The following is a 21,320-nucleotide window of genomic DNA, read 5'->3' on the forward strand; positions in this document are numbered from 1 at the left end:
ACTGATCAGCAAATCAGCCACAATAACCAGTACGACTTGCCCGAGTGAATTTCGATAAAACAATTACTCTGAGAAGCGAGGGGAGTGTTTTCAACTGCTGACAAAAAATGCAGGCGAATATCTTGGTCAAGGAACACACAGAAGCACAACAGAACTGGCAAGCCATTTGATTACTTCAGATTGAATAGACCACATAGAGGTCTGATGTCTGAAGACAGCGTAGGTCACTACAGCTTCTTCGAATGGTAGGGACGGCAGAAGACTAGTGAAAATAATGAAATGAGTTGAACACATCGGTGGCCCGTAGAGGTTCTTAGTTTACCCGGTTCTGCAGTTTAGGCTGTCGGAACCTTGCGATACTTATTAGGGTGGCGCCTTATGTTTAAAGATCCCCAGCTCAGGTTCACTCTTGAGTTCTTTGTTGTTGTTGCTGCTGTCTAAGGAACTTGTCAACTACATACTGAACGGCCACCAAAACTTCAGTCTTCCCGACAGCACTTCAGTTGCTACGTCTCTTCTGGTACGTATTAAACGTTACCAAAATTTTGACACATCTTTTTTGACGAAGATAATTATGGCCTTTTATTTGGTTACAGTTTTGCTAACATGTGGCTGGCTAAACAACCCTGGTAGTTTCTTTGCACATATCGCTGGTTGGATATACCCTGGAAACCTCAATAGAAACATAGGACGCTAATATAATCTTTTTACGCGTGTTTTGTTCAAATCCGGAAGCTCGACCTCATTTAGAACTCCAGATTCTTTGTCCTTATCATGATATTGTTAACGTTTAGAGTGCCTCATTCATCCATGAAGCTTTTTCGGACGGACATGACTTGTGGAACTTTCACTCGTTAAACCAAAGGCGAGGTCGACTTCGAACCACGGACTTTCCGGTCAGTAAGTTCGCGCTCTACCCACTTGAGCCATTTCGGACTAATGGACTAGCTGTCCGTCGGTGACGATATGTATGAGCGAGTGTCCGCTGTCTAAAGGGAGATGATAGAAATAAGAGCCTCCGGACACGTAACCTAGCTGTTTCAGCCAGGTATGTTGAAGCCGGATTAGCCCGGCTGTCGCTAGTAACGATTCGAGCGTATTACGCAATCAGACGAGCTACAAGGCAAGCCCGTCAAGATAGTACATTGTTTGTGACTGATCAAGCTGAACTCTGTCTCAGAAAGCATCTGAAAATAAGTTGCAAACCTGGGTAGTTTACTCAGGTTACTGGAGTCTCTTTGTAGCTACGACATTTCGTGTCCAGTGGACGGTGAGAAGTAAGCTAAACGTCACTATCAACCCGAGTGAATAAACGTCAGTTTGGTCTGCAACACTATGCATCACTCAATGGTCTATTCCCCTATTGTTGCGTGTTCTTGATCTTCAACGGTCATCTTATGATGAAAACTCGAGCAATGTGGTTAGCTTTTTCTCGGGAGCTACAGTTTAGTTTGAAATAACCCATGGTTTAGGGTGTGAGGTTACTGACCGGAGAATCGCCTGCGTTATGTACTTTTCAAGGACCTTGTATATGAGACCTTCGGCACAGTGCGAAATCAGTCATGTGGAAAAAATCACCAATGCTCTGTTGGCTGGATGTATCCCCCTCAACGACTCATATCTCTGAAGATATTGGTGATTCGAATTCTTTGGTTGCCAAACGGTCCATCTTAAATGTCTGTTTTGCCCTGGCCTGATCTTCCCTTGTTTGAATGGTTCATCCACACTGTGCCTGGTTGGAGACACTACAATATATGGGTGCCAACCAATGTCAGTGGCGTTCTTGTTGTCAGTTTCTATCCAGATGGCCTGAGTGAGTGTCTGGAGGTATATACACCTCGGAATGATTGTGGTTAGTCAGCACTAAGTCCCTTCCCCGTCCACTTTTACTATTTTCTTTACAATAAGGCTTTCAAATAAATCATGGTGGTACAGCAGTGAAGCATCGGTGTTGAACACTGATGTCATGCTGTCGATGATGATGGTGATGATGATGATGATGATGATGATGATGATGATGATGATGATGATGATGAATGGTTCATCAGAGCCATCGTTTTCAGTGGTTTGCATTCTTGGTTCTTATTGACCTCTCTGATATTTACGGCAAATTGTGGTTTAGTCCTTCTGATGAGTTTACTACGTACACTCATTCGTCCCTTCTGGAGCAGTATAGGATGTGAATCGCTGTTCGATTTTGGTTGCTCTACACCAGATATTGCGTGTTCTTATTGGCCAGTGTGATACATCTGGCGAATCTTGGCTATCCGTGTGAGATCCTGATTCGCTACTGTAACATTTCTAGTTGATATCACTTTTGATTCGTCCGTGCAGGTACATGTTTCATGCATACGGACCCTCGGCTTTAAGTGTCTACTTACTCAGTGAAGATAAACAATTTTAACTCGTCTAGAATTATACTAATGTAAAAATTGACTACAATGAACCAATACACTATTGTTTTTACAACAATGGTGGAATCGATGCCAGAGTCATGAAAATCAATTGCCGTGAGTCTTTAAAAGAAAATCACCTCAGCAGGATTCAGCAGCGTTGGAAGGTACTCAACGGCACAGCACATCGGAACTGTATCAATAAGCAATCGGGCGATCAAAATTGACTGTTGAACGGTAGGGTGAATTCTCAGCTCATTCGAATTTTGTATGTGTGCTTATCCGTCACGAAGAGACTGGACCTTACCGTGGTGTGGTTGGTGGTTTGTGTACCCCGGTGACTGGGGGTGTCCGCGCGACACAGAGTCTCTCATACCAGATTAGTCGATGGTCTGGCCAACACAGTCTCATGATCCTCCAAGTTGGGATTGGAACATGTATGGCTTTGATTGAGGACCCCAATCGTCCTCCTGTCTATGTGCGGACGCCCTGGATGTATCCCAGCCCACGTACAAATACGACACTTACAATTAACAATACTCTCAACCCCTTATCGGCCCTCGCGTGGTACCTTCAGCCGGGTCGCCTTACGCGCTGGATACAGCAGGGCGGGTAAGCTAAAATATGCTATTGCTGACGCCTCCCTTCTTAAACTTGCACGTTTTCCCGCTTTCACCCTACCCCCCCCCCACATTCGAGTGCCCTCTCCACAGGCCCAAGTACCAGGACTGACCTCGCCGTGCGTCACATCCATCTGCAGGCTCTGTACGTTTGAGTTCAGTAACAACTTTGAAGTCTGTTTTCAAGCCCAGAAAGCCTGTCTACTTCACCGCGTTTAATGTTCGCACACTGAAGCAAGCAGGTCAACAGGTGGCTCTTGCTCACCCACTAGATACCCTTTGCATTGATGTTTGTTGTCTGTCGGAAACAAGGATACAGGACGCAAGTTCCGTGACCGAGCTGACTGCCCCTCACTCTGTTTCAGGTTCCGGCTGCGCACCTTTGGTGGTGCAGAGGCCGGTGCAAATTGATATGCTGAGGTGGATATTGTATTGAGCGGAAGAGTCTCTATCTAACTGGATACCCGTTGATATTCGCCTCTGGGCGGTCCATCCGGCAGCGGCTATGAGAGGAGCCAGACGAAGTGAAGTCCTATGTACCCTGTTTTTTATGTTTGCTTACGCCCCAGCTGGCTGTAGCGCTGAATCTGTCAAAGACATTTTCAGTGATGCTCCAGGTGCCCTCTTTTACAGCGGGCTGAAAGCTCAGACATTGTTGCGGTTGCTGGTGGCATAAACACCCAGGTAGGCAGACTAAGCGCTGCTGAGGCCCGATTGGGTGGTCGTCCTGGATTGGACACGAGGAGCACGGGCAACGGAGATCGCCTGCTTCAGATGTGTGTTGATTACAGGCTGTTCCTGTGCAGTACACATTTCAGAAACACGGTTATTCTTTATTGCACGATAGACGCGACAAAAGGATGTGGTCCACCCTCATGAGGTATCTTCCTTAAGATCGAATGTACACCAGATCGCATCTGATGCGCAATATGGCTGCGCACTCTATAGAGGGATGACCTTATTTCTAGAAAGTATCAGCTTAAAGGACAACGAACGTCTTATCTGGAATCTGTCACAAAGTGATACACAAATGTACAACCAAATATCAAATTTTATGCAAGTGGCCAATACCAGCAAAAGTTGAAAGCCTCGCTATCGGGGTGAACGATTGTCACACTAAGTCTATATCCACTGCGGTTGGAAAATTCGACATTCTACTACAGTCAAATTCATCTACGTCTCATGACGACGCGACGAGTCGCCTCGGAGGATTGTTTGCCGGAAATCTACACGGTCCAGACATTACACTCATCTCCACGGTTTTGTGAACATGAAATATGAAAGAAATACCGTAAAATATCTAGTCTGTGGGGCTGTAGAATCTTCATCGGCAACATCCTCGATGCAGAATTGCGTCATATCTATAAACCCCTGATCGGTAAACTGACATCTAAGATATTTTATAGACAGACACTTCAGATTTCGGATGAAGAAACCCAGGAAGCTCATCGGTAGCTGAAGAGCCCATCCATATCGCCTTCTCCTTATAATTCACACTGTTTTCGAAACTCTGACCCGTGGTCTGACTCCTGTCTTGAAACGAACATTCATTGCGGTCCACTTGAGGGTGACATTCAGCTCAACACCAACTTCAATGACAGATTGCCTATCCTTTTTGCTCATTATTGTTGATTTATTCATTCGTTTGTCAGTTTTCAACCTACTCAGTCGCACGACTCGGCGCCTATCCGAGGTAATACGTGAGCGCAAACCAAGCTGCTTGAGAACTAGAACGGCTGGGCACGTGACCAAGGCGATCGCCACTTATCCGATCGACACCAGATCAATCTGCCGAAATCTTTCACAGTGATTTATCGGGTGCCGTCAAATCGTTCAAAAGTTATACATCAAAGAGACTTAAAAACTGCTGATGCGATTGCTATTCCGTAGTTAGCTTACCCCTTCTTATGTCATCAGAAACGCACGTGAGCTTCTTGAGACTGTCTTGGCCCAAAAACCAATATTTCCAGAAGACAAACTAATCAGATAATAACCTTGATTTGGACCTACTGTAAGGCTTTCGGCACCTTTATAATCCTAATAGCTTTATTTGCCAGAAGTGAAACCATATGTGTGCACACCTCTTCTATCATAATGTCTGCTTGCGTCGGTACCCTTCATCGCATGATGGGCACACGTTTTATTTGTGAAACTAATGGAAGAGCGGGGTTATTGGTTGTTGATCAGGTGGCTGTTGATCTGTTCGCCGAGCTTGGCAATTGGCTTGCAAACGTCTCGTCACCATACGAGGAGGCGTCATCAGTGCGCCCCCAACTGTTACCTACCTGCCTTGTGAAGTACTCATCGACTACACCTAGAAAGTCTGGATAGTGTCACAACGCACAAGCGACGGGACGAGAATCACGAATTGTCGACTATCGTACAAGGTTGGATCCTTGGTTTTTCGGGCGTGAGAGATCATTGGGGCAGTTGAAAGTTAGTTAGTGGGATGGATTCTGCAGAATAGTCAAGTCTTCATTTATTACGATAAACACAATTCGTGGAACGGTGTTCGCAATCACACTCCGTTTTCATGTCCTGCCCACACCAGGCGGGACGATTATCGTCGACCTTAAACTCTCCCTCTCATTAGATTATTAGTTGTTACAGCCGGTATTGTTTCAACGTGGTTAACAGTTAATCATTATCGTCGATAGTGATGGCCAAACGTTCACCTCAATTTTCTCTGTGTGTACACTCCATAGTCATCGTTATGTGCGACCCGTACATTTGTTTGCGTTTGCTTGTTTTTGTGCGCGTGTGAATGGTCACAGCCAGATGTGCCTGATCTAAGGTCACGTTGCTATGGTATCCGATTGGGTAGGCGGCTGAGGGCTACGTGCACATGCGCAGAAACGCGTAACAAGCGGCGTGCTGCGCTGCGCTACGCTACGCTGCACGACATCATTGTTCGATCGTCCTCAGGGCGTGTACTGTTCCGGCGAGGTCAGCTAAGGTCAACCAACCTGCATCTACGGCCCGATTGGCTCTGTCCAGCTGGCTTCCAGTCCTCGCACGACTGTCTTGCATCTGATAGGCCAAATGAAGAGAAAGGCAGCGTATGCATATGCGCGGCTTTCAGTTTTCACTCACACCGATGAGATGAGGCTGCAGCCGCGGGTTATCGGACTGCTTCTAAAGCTTGTTTTCCGTTATTGTCGCTTATGAGGCCCCAGCAGGTGAGTTCTTTTGATTTCCTTCTCATGGATAGCGGTCAAACGAACTTTATCACTGTCTCAGCCTAATAATAGTGGTAGCTTACAGCTTATCGTGTGTCCAGGGCCTATGCATCCGTTCCACAATGAGCACGCTGACAACGGGCTCGTTATGGTCACACCAACTGTTGTGCAACTCTGTGTCGGCCCTTGGCTTCCTGCTACGCCCACTATGGTATAACAAAAGACACAGTAGCTTTAGACAGACCGCGAAAGTTGATACCATTGAAACCGCTACATATAGCTAACAACCCATACGGTGATTTTGATAGGCCAGTTTTCAGTTATTTCTCTCTAATCAAAAGTTACATTCTACTCTTCCCCCCTCCCCTCTTTTCTCAACAAGAAACGGAACCTCGGCTTTAGCAACACGTAAGTCTTATTTTATATGATATTCCGTTCGACCAGGGTGTACTGAAGGTGTACACATCCGGTAATGTTGCGACTCACGTCACCCGTGCTATAGCGAGTGGAAAGTCACTCGGGCACGATGACATGTGCATCACCGGGTGTTTTTCACCGTCAGGCACCTGACAAACGTCAATCAGCCCGTCATTGTTCGCCACTTTTCCACATGCGATAACCCGTCTACGTACGATTTAGTCTGAGTACCAGCCTCTTCCGCACCGATATTTTCAGTAAAGGATGCCTCACGGTACGACAAAGGTTTGTGTTGTCAGGTCTGTTTTAACATTTTGTTGCCGCTGAATCCCCGGTCCCCGCCAAAGGCGGGTCAGCGGGCAATCCGTGACCCGAAGGCATTGCGGCCTAGTAATAATCTCCGTAAGTAGTAGCTTCTTTGGCTCAAGCAAAAAATCTTGGTCATTCAGATATTGTCTGTAGAGTCCTGAGGTATATTCAATATACAACACTAACATTCGAATATACACTCATTTGCAAACTAATTTGGTTTTTCGAGAGATTCACCTGGAACCCAGCTGAATCTCTCGTTTGTGATGTTCTCAGGCTTACATTCATTTCAGTGCAATCAAACTGCCCAGCTCAGCGGACAAATCAACAACCACTGAGATGACTTTTCGCGCTGCGCATTCGATTTCACCTCAAACTCCTCTGTGATGCTTGTTTACGTAAGCTTATTATTCTTCGTCCTCTTATTATTATTATTGATTTATTATTGATTTATTCAACATGTGCGCGATATCGCGTCCAACAAACTACCGGATTTGGAGTCTATCTGACGAGCCCAAAAGCAAAACGAAACAGGTGGGGATGTATCAGATTTACATGTAGGTAACGGTACAATAACGCCATGAAGCACCCCTTCACCGAATCTGTGATGGAATTGCCTCATGGAAGAAGAGCTCGTTTGAACACAGTTTTAGGCGAACATCAGTTGATTACACGATCACCTTCATCATAATATGGATGCATCATATCAGACTTTGTATTCAAATACAATAGAACTTTGCACGAATTGCTTCTCGAAAGGAAGAAAAAACGAGGACGTGCACACCAAGCAGGCAGCACATCATTAATTGGTTTTGTTCACATACGCGGTTGTGAATTGAGATGAAAGAGATGCATTTTAGGCAATGCAAAGCCGTTTTGTTATTGCATTTGGGGAATTCTCGGTGGACTGTCCATGCCTTCTCGTGATCTGATGCTTAAACCAAAACACTACTCATGAGTTTGCTGAAAATTCTTTGACAGCCTACGACCGGTTTCGACCTTCTTGGAGCTCGTCTGACAGGCACAGGTGGGTTCCCGCAAAACCAAATTTGTTTGCAAATGAGTGTATTTCACTTGACTCCAGTTTCACTCTAACTGCGCCTGATCAGCAGTGCATATCCTCGATCTGGTCTACAATTCTTACGTACAAAGCGAATGTATTCTCATCAGTCTGCCAGCGCATCCTAGCCACACCTGGATGATCACGTGTAAACAGGTGATGTGTGTGTGTGTGTGCGGTTTGTCATGACCTGAGGAACCAGCACACAAAAGGTGAATGAAAAGTAAGTGGACAGTGTGATACGGACTTATCAATGTGCAAAAGACCCTGGTCACGCAGCTGCTGGCTAAAACAACAACTTGCTGTTGAAACGTTGCCTAAAACGATTACACTGTGTATAAACATATGCGCACTGTGAAGCTGATCAAAACTGGCGTTCTAGAGAAAACGGTCTGTACAAGCTAGGGAGTTGGTTTGGGTATGTTCTGAACGTATAAGTCGTCCGCAGCGTTTTCCAGTTTTCTCAAGTCATGAAGGATCAATAAATTCATAATTTATTGTGTCCATCGTGAGTTTCGACAGCGAGTAGTTGGCATTCTATCCCCAACTGGTGGCGACGTGAACAAAGTGTCTGCTTTCGCATACCTGTTCGATCAAGTAGATGATCAAGGTCTTGTGCAACTTTGGTATGCGCTACACACCCCAGTAAACAAGAGTTGAATGCTTTCAGAACAAAAAGATAGTTGATGAGATTCTTTCAACCGTGCCTACGTGAAACAGAACAAAATCTTCTTCTTTTTGACAACGACGCCAGTCTCCGTCGGCTTTTCAAGAATAAGCTATTTTATTCGTCACTAGAAGAGCTCGTCACTAGACGTCAACGTGATGTGGTTTCCCTGGTTGAAGGGTGAGCGCTGTCTTGTTTAAGTGAGAGCTGATCACACTGTGTTGATCAGCCGCTCGGGGCCGAATTGTCGAAAAGTTTTCAGCAACCTTTCTATTGATGACTCACAATCAAGCATAGTTCCGCTTGTTTCATTACACTCGTTACGGTTTGGCATTTTGTCTTGGTGTCGCACTTTATGGCTGTTATGTATCGCGTAACTACGGCACTAAGTGTCCCCACTATCGTCCGGGGAAATCCCACTACCACAATTTACAGGAGCCTTAGGTGCTTCGAGCCCCCAAATCGTGTAAGTTCGCCTTGTTTTGTTCGAATTATGCTCTACTATACTATATTCTGTTCTGTATTCTATTCTATTCTATTCTATTCACGGATGATTCCCCACTTAACAGTGAACTTTCTGCAGAAGTGATCCGGAATTGATTTTTTCTCACCGGCCTGATAACCAGCTGCACTGGTCAGTAATACGTGCGTGTCTGAATCGATCCACTGATTGGAGCGATGCGCCAGGTTTCTGTTCTTAGACATTTTATGTTTCGGTTTAGTAAAACATCCGTGCCTGAATCCATCCTCTCAGATATTTTTGGTTTCAAATTTTGAGTTGACCCGACACGATCCGTTGGACCATCCACTGGATATGCTGATGGTTCTAGAACAGTCCCTTCCTGTTCAACCTCAGATTTACAGCTACACGACGTTCAGTGAGTGACCCACTCGGCCCAGTACAAGCCACGCTTGACAGTCCCCATGGATTTCATTCGACATCACCGGGCCAATCCATAAACATAATTCTAGCCCACCCTAACTATTGATAGCATCAGTCATCAGGTATCGAGGCTGTGAACACTCTGAAACCAATTATAGTTAAGTTGAGTCATCTAGTTATGGAGTGACTATGCACCGATACGAATACGACCGAAATACTTCTTTTTTCACATGAACAGTTGGGGGAAGAATTCAATCCACTTTACGTTCTTGCAGTGAAACTTTATGGTCTTTCAACTTTTGGGGACGTGGTGGCTGGCTTAACCCTTCCGTAGGGGATAACATCCTGTGATATGTCGGAGGGTTGGCATTAGCAACATACTTTAGTTCTTCAAGGTTTCATTACAGAGCAGTGCTTTAGAAAACACTGAACTATCTGATCGGCAGCAGTGAACTCAGACTGTGATGTAGGCCAACTCTGATGGTAGCGGTCACCCCATCCAGGTTCACAATAAACGATAAATAGTCGATAACATTGTGTGACCAACTAAACCCCTGAGAAACATGATGTTCTCATCCAGTGAACAGAGTGTCACAGTGGCCTACACTATCATTTCAACCTAGTGTATTCCATATCTATGATAGTTGAACCAAAAGAGAACACAGACCCGAGACAACGATCAAACCATCGACTTTGCTAGGATAAATGTCCTTCTAGCTAAAATGCTACTGTAGATGATGACGCACGCCCGACTTGAGCACTAGGGCCACACAGGTACCTATGTGCGAAGTGATTCAGTAGATAAGGAAAGTAACAGATTAAGGGTTCGAGCTTCGCTCTCTCCTTCCCAGCATCCGTCTTTTTATCCGCAGTATGCTTTCCTGTTTACCATTGTTCAAGTTATTGTCTCTCCTACACCACCATTTCGATAATGTCTACCCTGGTTCACAGAATGCATTTGGCTTACACCCCTGATCATATACTAATAACTGACAGTGTAGCGACGGATGCTACTGATCAGGCATGCAAGTAGTCTGCTTCCTCCTAACTCCCCTTTGCGTCTTTGGAAGGTGGAGTTTGTAACGGAGTTTGCAGAACTGCTTTGCAGCATTCGTTTACAATTGCGCGATAGTCAATAAAGTTCAAGATATATTTTTTAAAAAACAAGATGTGTGATTATGTGGGCCAAAGAAGATATTGGAACGGTAGCTCCAGTCTTATGTTCATTCTTTTCCAAGTTTTCACAAGTGAGCAGTGTAATGAACTATTTCAATCACTAATACATACTTTCATTCAGTTCTACCTGGGGCACGACAGTAGATTGCATTCGAACGGCACTAGTTAGTGACGGACGCGACATGACAGGTGCAGTTTCACACGCCTCACTGCCAATTAACAAAATAAGTGTAATATCGGCATTCTCAATCCGCTACTTGATTTAACACACAATGCTGATCGATTCTGGAAAGGTATGAATCTGGATAACTAATTTTTGTCACCAAGTCACTGTTCTAAGTTAAGAAGGTAGGTCAGGGATTCACTGGGGAACCACATCTTCCCGTGTAGTCTTCGCGGTGCCATTGTGGTTAATTCCCTCCTTCCTAACTATGGTCATTCAAACTTATAAGCAGGTCCAGAGACACAACAAATAACTGAAAAAATCCGACTGAATGAACGATTTCGTCACTCAAAATGTATTGTGTATAGGGGGCTATTTTGAACGATTTAGCATGTATTAACCCTTATAACCTCACCCATGCCTGTCATTGTGAATTTGTGTGACTTTTTGTGGTCCCGCACACAACAGCCGGGCCGTCGTGTTGTCTGACGTCGCTCACATTTGCATGCACCGGCTTGTGGTGCTTTCTGTTCGAACTAGTCAAGCATTTCAGCAGTAGATTAGCAGGAACAACAGATTTCGTATATTTCCTTGAGTGAAGCGCAGCAGTTTCAAGGTCGTTCTCTTCCAATTCTCATTATTGATGTACGCTATCAAGATAAGCTGGTCAATAATTCATTTGAATTCATTGACAAGGGTCACGTGTCTCACCACTGTCCGAGCTCAAGAACCCAACGGGCTTAAAATGAACAACCAAACGGCAGTTATTAGGTTTCATGCATATCCATCCAGAGATTGCTGTAGAAAAAAATCAAGTTCGACAAGGACAGAAAGTGCCTGGGTTGCAACCAATCAGAAAGTTAATCGAAGGCGAAAAGCGACACGCAAATTAACCAGATGCTAGCGTAGCTCAAAGAGTTGAAAACCTGAGTAAAACAACTGGCAGAACAAGAGGAAACATTGATTAGGCCATGTGAAACACAAATCACCAGACAGTATTCCGTAAAATCCGCTATATCGACAGTCGGAGGCCAAAGAAAGCCAAAACTTCAGTGCATACTGCCAAAATTCACGCAAACTTTGCAGGAAATTCTCATCCTTTGACAGGAGCATCTGGCGAAGCGTCAAACACATAGGCTTGACGCACTTCGACCTGCAGTGTATCTGGGTGCTCGAATGCTCGTGAGTGATTAGTGACGAAGGCACTGACACCATTGTTCCCCAAGCTGCCCACAATTACGTCAGTCCAACAGTGTCATCGAGTAAATTGAGATGACAGGGCCCCGATTTATAAAAAATAAGAGTGTGTTCTTACCGTACCACTTGTCCATCTACTGTAGACGAATTTTGCCCTCCCCCGCTGGCGGATAGGATAATTTGCATCAGGGATGTGACGCCATTATGAAAAGCACCAGAACCCCACCGTCTGATGTGGCCTCAGTATTCCTTCATTCGTCATGCTTAGTCCGGCAATGTATCCTGACAGGTGGGCATCTATCGGTCCAAACACTAGTGCCAGGTAAGAACCCGTACCGAACACCACCCAACCACATTGGGCTGCGTGCCAGTAAGAAGGCCTCAGACTTATCCACTTGTCTGCAGAGAGATCATCCACAAGAGATACCAGACCTCACAGAAGGCAACTTCCGGATGGTCCACAGAAACTTCTTTCCATGTAGTTGCTTATGAACTGCGGTGACAGAACATAGGCAGGCAGGATCGGCTGCATGGGGTACGGCGTTCCTTCAATCAAACCTTGAATTACTGGGTGTCGTCGCCCGTGTGGTGACGATTGGTTCGAAAGCTCTCTACACTTTACGAGTTACACAGTAATTAGGAGCGTGCTCAAAACCAGATCTGTAACCAGCAGAGCACAACATCTCTCTTATTATCAGGGAACACCACTTCAACGCTACGAGTAGTTGACGGTGCTTCCTCGAGAGCTTCCCCGTCGACAGTAACTTGTAGATCAATTTACGCAAGTACTGGGTGACAAGAGTACGTTCTCACTAAACAACAGAATATACGGCTTGCTTCATTTTTCCAAACGTAAATAGTAACTTCAAACTGTCCATGAACTTGTTACCTCAAACAGTTGGTCGTAAGCTCATATGCGTGGATTTTCACTTCGGGAACAAGCTGCAGCTGTGGTGAGACCAAACAGAGAAGGACTTTGGTTCACTGGGCCTTTCGGGATCAAGCAAAATCTTCATCACGTAAGCATGAATGCTGGTTAACTTACACTGTAGGCAGACATGCTCTGAGATCTGTTCCCGTTTGACTGGTCGACCATTTGGGGCAAAGCCAAAAAGGTTCACTAGAAATTTAGAGAGGGTGAGATCATTCCGACGAAGTCGACGGCACAATGCTTGGAGAAGTGTCACTGACGAAAAGCAATGGAAATCTACGTGAAAATGAAGCCCACTACTAAAAGATATTTAACAAGGAAGAGTATACATTAAGCTGTTCTGGAGGAATGATATAATATCAAGACCTTCCCCGTACAGACTCTGCCAAAAAGCACTCATTTGCTCAAAATTTGGCTTNTCAACTGGATTCCTGCTGAATCTCTCGTCTGTGATATTCTTCAGTTGAATGTACTACACAAAGGCCGCCTCATGTTTCACTTGGTATGACGTTCGAGATATCGTAGTATATTTTTTTCAAGGAACCCTACTCATAGGGCCTTCAGCAGCCCTAATGAGTAGTTTCCTTCAAGAATAAATTGTTACTCAAGGACATTATTCCTGGAGGACATCGTAAACGAGAGATTCAATTGAGTCTCCCGTGAAAATCAAATTGATTTGCAAATGAGTGTATTTCTCGAAAACAGTCCAATTTGGGCTCAAGTAGATCATAAGGTTGGGGGAAACTCGGGGACTGCGCCTACCTGATGAGCCCCAAGAAGGGCGAAACTGATCGTGGGCTGTCGAAGAGTTTTCAGCAACCTTGTGAGTAGTTACATTATTCCTCTCTTTTTTCATTAGTCCATCACTTTGATCACACTCAATTAGCCTTTTGGATTTGGACATCACCCCTAACTGGATCTGTTCCCAGCACATACGTGTTATAAAAATATATGATTCAACGGACTTAATAAAAAGTGGGGATGGGCAGAACAAGACGTGGTTCGTTTGGCCATCCGGCACTTTCCTCATATGTGCCCCAGTGAATAAGTGCTGGTTTCTCTGTGTAAAAGAAATTCTCATTTCTTAGAAGTCGACTGAAGACTGTCCCTTTCTTGATCATGATGCTTGTACAAGGTGAGCTTGGAGTGGGGAGTGTTGGATCAGTCGCCGAACTTCACCGGGAAAAACCGCTTGTAAACATGCCTGACCTTAACCCTGATCATGCGACGCGTGAGAAAAAGTGAGAAAAAGTTTCATCTCACAAAAAGGTGTGATAGACATAGAAAGATCAGTTTGGTAATGACCGTATGCTGGTATTGAATGACCAGTAATGCGTTGACGTACCTGTCACGTAAAATGCAACAGTTTACACGTAAAGTATACGGAAGGTCGAAGTATAAACGTTCTACACACGTAAACCATGGGGAAGTTGGCCGACAGTTAGAAACAAGTACTCAAAACCCAAGTGCACACAGAGTGGGCTCGACCCAAGGACAAATCATCGATCAGCTGAGCAAATGAGGCGGGTTTCTCACATGCATATCACATGTCATTCAACCCGCCGATTAGTCTAGCACCAGCTGATAATGTCAGGGTCACCTGTCGACATTTGTGTGACATTCCAAATGAAACAGATTTCTCTGAATCACAAATAGGAAAAAAGGTGGGCATAAAATTGAAAAACCCACAAACACGGCTAAAAAATGTACACACCAGAAACATTAGCAAGTGCAACAACTGAATCAAAACAACTGAATAGAAACACATGGCCGATGAAGTCGATTAGAGAAGATCCTTCAGAATTTCGTAGGAATTAACACCAAATCAAACAGATAAAACCAAAGGTTTCATATCAGCCCGTCAGTGCCAAAAAACACAGACAATAAGTAGTCAATTCTGGTAACGAGTACCCCTGAATCGTCCCAATATACCAAGCATGACAAAGCTTGCTGAACCTATAGAAACCACTTCCATTATACAGCCATTTATCAAGTAAAAACACAAAAATGAGATCTCTCAAAGACACCGTTAAAGAATATCTGAAAGTAATCCTTCACATGTAACATACTCCTGGTTCCTGGTTGTTAGGCGACCCGAACGGAACACGACGGTTGAGACACTGTCAGGTTGCCAAAGCAAAGACAACAATAGTAGACATGCACAGGTCGGGTTAGCCCGACTGTGTCAGTCTCACTGACACAGTCAATATTCCGATCATGCACGAGCTAATCATTTGCACCAAAATCAAAACCCACACGAGTTGCCCATAAGTGAATAAATGCTGACAAGCCGTTTCTGCCTGTTCTCCAACCACATGTATCCCAACACCATCCCCCCACCACATACACGATCCTACGGTTACCAACCTATCAGAAATCCGTGGCTCGCTGAACCCACCTGGTCTCCATTTCCGTCACTTTTTGCGGCGACCTCCTCAGCGCATCCACGGACATTGTGCCAAATATCAAATTCAGTATACTTGCTCATTGATGGTAGTACAGTAGCGAACCGGTTACATACATCCACTTGTTGACGGATGTTCGTTTGACCCAGTTCTACGCCAAAACTGTCCACCATTTGGTTTGAAACTAATCTATCCAAGACTGATCGATCGGTGCGCGTTTGACTTACGAGTCACAGAAAACGTTCATCACTAATGCAGTTGAGCCAAGCATCTACCGGTGTGATTGGAACGAAAGTCCGGGTTACGAATCGATTGTGAAGAACCTCACCGCAAAAAGAACAGTGTTGGTATGGGAATGAATGGGAATGGAGCGAATCCGCTTTCTGGTGAGACGACACGCCATATGCATCCGACGAGATATTGCCAAGTGCCTACACGTCATTCATACCAAGCTAGTCCGTGTTCACTTGACAAAACCATTTGGTTTTCCGGCGCACAGGGATTTCTGAACTTAACACCAGGCCGACTAGAAAATCGTCCGTGTTACTCTGGCCGTTGTGGTCAATTATTTTTCCGCACGACTGATCAAGAACTGCCCGTCTGATTAGAAATATCATTCTAATCAGAAGAGGAGAGCACGCTTTCGATGGCGAACTAAAACCAGTGAAGCGGCCCGAGATGCGTGGGTCATGAATCGAAGAGCGCACTAGATCTTTGCAGTGTCTGAATTGTTGTCAGAGAGAGAGAGAGAGAGAGAGAGAGGTGAGTGATGGTGAAATGGTGAGAAATGGTATGAAAACCGCGAAACAGATATGCTTGACTGAGATAGGTCACCATCTGCATCACTTGTGTGTTTTTTCTACGTACCCCGTATATTTGAACAATACTGCCGACTAAACCAACCGGACGTTACTTATCAGGTGAATTTGGCATGAGTTTGTGACTCGCGGCACACAGTAGAGCACATCGATTATTGTGCGCTGAACCGAGTTCGTACGGTTACTAGCCTGTGATTTTGTGACCTGGCAACGTGTGGCTGTCATTGCAGTTTCTGCGCTACCTCGTACCCGCATTTTGCCACGATTTGTCCTCTGCTTAGTGAAACTGTATGGGAGATTTTGATCAATTTTTCGATCTTTGGTAGAAATTTGGACTCAGACTGTCAGTTTGATTGATTTACATGTAAGTGTCGGTGTTGTACAACTTTGCTTGCTGGGCTTCTGCTCATGAGCTTCGTTTCTGCTTTCCATCCACAGAAATTATCGTGAACACCTGCCCTCGGAGAATCACTGTCTCATGATGCTTTAATAGCGTGCATACTACAGTATGGACCGCACTGTATGACCTCGGTTGTTATGATGTTATCTTGCCCATTTAGCACCAGACACGTGTTGTTTTTCGCTTGGCAGACCAGAATAGAGACAAGTTTTAATGTACAACCATCAACTCTGTCTTGTATATCAAATGAACGTGATATTGGCTGCCCCATGTATGGTAAACTGTGAACGTGGCTGACATCCATGGTTACTGTACTCACTGCTTCCAGTACCTTAACCTCAAAGTAATCACTGTGGGAGTCTGCATGCACGAAAGACTCTGTCGGAACTAGCCGCGTAGCCAAGTTGACGTATCTGGAAAATCGCTGGCTCCAGCGACTGTTTTTTGTCATGTGGTCTGTATAAATCAGATCAAACTGGATAGTCCTGTATTTGCCTGGCCATAAAAGAAAGAAGCGTTCAGCTGTAGCACACTTCCGGGACCTAGCTGCCAAGCCATCCGAAGGATACACGAGGAGTGGGATACCAACCGATTGCCCAAGCCTAGACAGAGGAAGTCGAGTGGCGCAGGACGGATTCGAACCACGGACCTTCCGGTCAGTAAATTCGCGCTCTAACCACTTGGGCCATCTTGCCCCGCCTGGCTATAGATGGACACAGAAATACTCCTAGGGCAATATGGAGGTTCCTATGGCCAATTAAAGCAGTTGGCCAATAAAAGCAGTCTGACAGAAACCGAATACTGCGATAGGACATGGACCAAATGTGGACAGATTGTGGCTGACAATTTATGGAAAGACTGGTTTGATTCCTTCTGGAGGATGTCGTCGGGCCGTCTGAGTCCAAATTTTCTACCAAAGATCGAAAAATTGATCAAAATCTCCCATACAGTTTCACTAAGCAGAGGACAAATCGTGGCAAAATGCGGGTACGAGGTAGCGCAGAAACTGCAATGACAGCCACACGTTGCCAGGTCACAAAATCACAGGCTAGTAACCGTACGAACTCGGTTCAGCGCACAATAATCGATGTGCTCTACTGTGTGCCGCGAGTCACAAACTCATGCCAAATTCACCTGATAAGTAACGTCCGGTTGGTTTAGTCGGCAGTATTGTTCAAATATACGGGGTACGTAGAAAAAACACACAAGTGATGCAGATGGTGACCTATCTCAGTCAAGCATATCTGTTTCGCGGTTTTCATACCATTTCTCACCATTTCACCATCACTCACCTCTCTCTCTCTTTGACAACAATTCAGACACTGCAAAGATCTAGTGCGCTCTTCGATTCATGACCCACGCATCTCGGGCCGCTTCACTGGTTTTAGTTCGCCATCGAAAGCGTGCTCTCCTCTTCTGATTAGAATGATATTTCTAATCAGACGGGCAGTTCTTGATCAGTCGTGCGGAAAAATAATTGACCACAACGGCCAGAGTAACACGGACGATTTTCTAGTCGGCCTGGTGTTAAGTTCAGAAATCCCTGTGCGCCGGAAAACCAAATGGTTTTGTCAAGTGAACACGGACTAGCTTGGTATGAATGACGTGTAGGCACTTGGCAATATCTCGTCGGATGCATATGGCGTGTCGTCTCACCAGAAAGCGGATTCGCTCCATTCCCATTCATTCCCATACCAACACTGTTCTTTTTGCGGTGAGGTTCTTCACAATCGATTCGTAGCCCGGACTTTCGTTCCAATCACACCAGTAGATGCTTGGCTCAACTGCATTAGTGATGAACGTTTTCTGTGACTCGTAAGTCAAACGCGCACCGATCGATCAGTCTTGGATAGATTAGTTTCAAACCAAATGGTGGACAGTTTTGGCGTAGAACTGGGTCAAACGAACATCCGTCAACAAGTGGATGTATGTAACCGGTTCGCTACTGTACTACCATCAATGAGCAAGTATACTGAATTTGATATTTGGCACAATGTCCGTGGATGCGCTGAGGAGGTCGCCGCAAAAAGTGACGGAAATGGAGACCAGGTGGGTTCAGCGAGCCACGGATTTCTGATAGGTTGGTAACCGTAGGATCGTGTATGTGGTGGGGGGATGGTGTTGGGATACATGTGGTTGGAGAACAGGCAGAAACGGCTTGTCAGCATTTATTCACTTATGGGCAACTCGTGTGGGTTTTGATTTTGGTGCAAATGATTAGCTCGTGCATGATCGGAATATTGACTGTGTCAGTGAGACTGACACAGTCGGGTTAACCCGACCTGTGCATGTCTACTATTGTCGTCTTTGCTTTGGCAACCTGACAGTGTCTCAACCGTCGTGTTCCGTTCGGTCGCCTAACAAACCAGGAACCAGGAGTATGTTACATGTGAAGGATTACTTTCAGATATTCTTTAACGGTGTCTTTGAGAGATCTCATTTTTGTGTTTTTACTTGATAAATGGCTGTATAATGGAAGTGGTTTCTATAGGTTCAGCAAGCTTTGTCATGCTTGGTATATTGGGACGATTCAGGGGTACTCGTTACCAGAATTGACTACTTATTGTCTGTGTTTTGTGGCACTGAGCGCCCGATGTGAAACCTTTGATTTTATCTGCTTGGTTTGGTGGTAATGCGTACGAAGTTCTGAAGGTTTTACTTTCATTATTTTGGAAATTTTCGCCCGCTAGATTATAATTTGCCGAAGTGAATCGTTTTTCTTTCTTGGTTTCCGGGAACGTCAGCAAAGCTTATATCAATTGAATAGCCGCTTCGCATCGAGTGAACGCGTTGATCATTGCGCCGTGGGTGCCACTTTTGTGATGCTTTTTGAAAAATCTATTGGTATTTACTGCTAATTGTCAAATGTTTGCGTGGGAATCCATGAGTTTGACATTTATCATCAGACGGTTCCAGGTTGGCATGATCGCTGATGTGTACGGTTTGAGTATCCCTCATCAGCTGATTCCGCTATTGGTCGACAAAATTTCACTAGGTCACCTGTTCTACTGACATTAGTTGACCGTGTATAAAAACTGGATCTTAGGAATTTAGGTAGTTGGAATCCGAGTTGCTCAACAGCGGAGTTTACGGACGAGTGATACTCAATCGTGTGTGTAGAGGTGTGTGAGCAGACAAGAATCAGCCTGCTACATGATTCAGAACGAGAGCTGTGTCACAAACAAGTCAACAGTAGAAGAATCTAGTGAAAACGCATCAGAACTAAGTAAGACATAACAACTACTATTGATGAGTTGTATTTCTTGTGATGAGTAGAAAACTAAGGCACATTGAGCAGGCTGTCATCATAATCAGACACAACAATACCAGTGTTGGCACTGATAATCTGCCGTCACACAAAGTTGATTTAATTCTGTCTATAACCATAAATTGAAAAGAAGAGAAAAAATGGGTGAGGGAGTGACCTGGTGCTGGTCAACAGCTTGCATTCTTACCTAGCTACACCCTCAAACGCTCAATAAGACATGCCAGTCTGAGCGCATGAAACGGCAACTGTTTTATCCCTAAGGCCACTGCCAAATTGGGACTGCCGGGGCTAACTAACTAACTAACTAACTAACTAACTAACTAACTAACTAACTAACTAACTAACTAACTAACTAACTAACTAACTAACTAACTAACTAACTAACTAACTAACTAACTAACTAACTAACTAACTAACTAACTAACTAACTAACTAACTAACTAACTAACTAACTAACTAACTAACTAACTAACTAACTAACTAACTAACTAACTAACTAACTAACTAACTAACTAACTAACTAACTAACTAACTAACTAACTAACTAACTAACTAACTAACTAACTAACTAACTAACTAACTAACTAACTAACTAACTAACTAACTAACTAACTAACTAACTAACTAACTAACTAACTAACTAACTAACTAACTAACTAACTAACTAACTAACTAACTAACTAACTAACTAACTAACTAACTAACTAACTAACTAACTAACTAACTAACTAACTAACTAACTAACTAACTAACTAACTAACTAACTAACTAACTAACTAACTAACTAACTAACTAACTAACTAACTAACTAACTAACTAACTAACTAACTAACTAACTAACTAACTAACTAACTAACTAACTAACTAACTAACTAACTAACTAACTAACTAACTAACTAACTAACTAACTAACTAACTAACTAACTAACTAACTAACTAACTAACTAACTAACTAACTAACTAACTAACTAACTAACTAACTAACTAACTAACTAACTAACTAACTAACTAACTAACTAACTAACTAACTAACTAACTAACTAACTAACTAACTAACTAACTAACTAACTAACTAACTAACTAACTAACTAACTAACTAACTAACTAACTAACTAACTAACTAACTAACTAACTAACTAACTAACTAACTAACTAACTAACTAACTAACTAACTAACTAACTAACTAACTAACTAACTAACTAACTAACTAACTAACTAACTAACTAACTAACTAACTAACTAACTAACTAACTAACTAACTAACTAACTAACTAACTAACTAACTAACTAACTAACTAACTAACTAACTAACTAACTAACTAACTAACTAACTAACTAACTAACTAACTAACTAACTAACTAACTAACTAACTAACTAACTAACTAACTAACTAACTAACTAACTAACTAACTAACTAACTAACTAACTAACT

At 43.9% G+C, this 21,320-nt stretch overlaps 1 protein-coding gene across 1 annotated transcript; it reads left to right on the forward strand.

Moving 5' to 3' along the window:
• Window positions 1–1,674: 1,674 nt before the first annotated feature.
• On the forward strand, window positions 1,675–10,503 carry T265_02758 (hypothetical protein; the record flags this gene model as incomplete). The annotated part of the gene is given in 7 exon segments (XM_009167073.1): window positions 1,675–1,852; window positions 1,909–1,948; window positions 2,971–3,187; window positions 3,201–3,433; window positions 3,631–3,838; window positions 5,201–5,310; window positions 10,380–10,503. 7 exon segments carry the CDS (start codon window positions 1,675–1,677, stop codon window positions 10,501–10,503), a joined length of 1,110 nt encoding a protein of 369 aa, XP_009165337.1.
• Between the last annotated feature and the right edge of the window lie 10,817 nt (window positions 10,504–21,320).

The sequence above is a fragment of the Opisthorchis viverrini genome, assembly GCF_000715545.1.
Source record: "Opisthorchis viverrini unplaced genomic scaffold opera_v5_35, whole genome shotgun sequence".
Lineage (NCBI taxonomy): Eukaryota > Metazoa > Platyhelminthes > Trematoda > Opisthorchiida > Opisthorchiidae > Opisthorchis > Opisthorchis viverrini.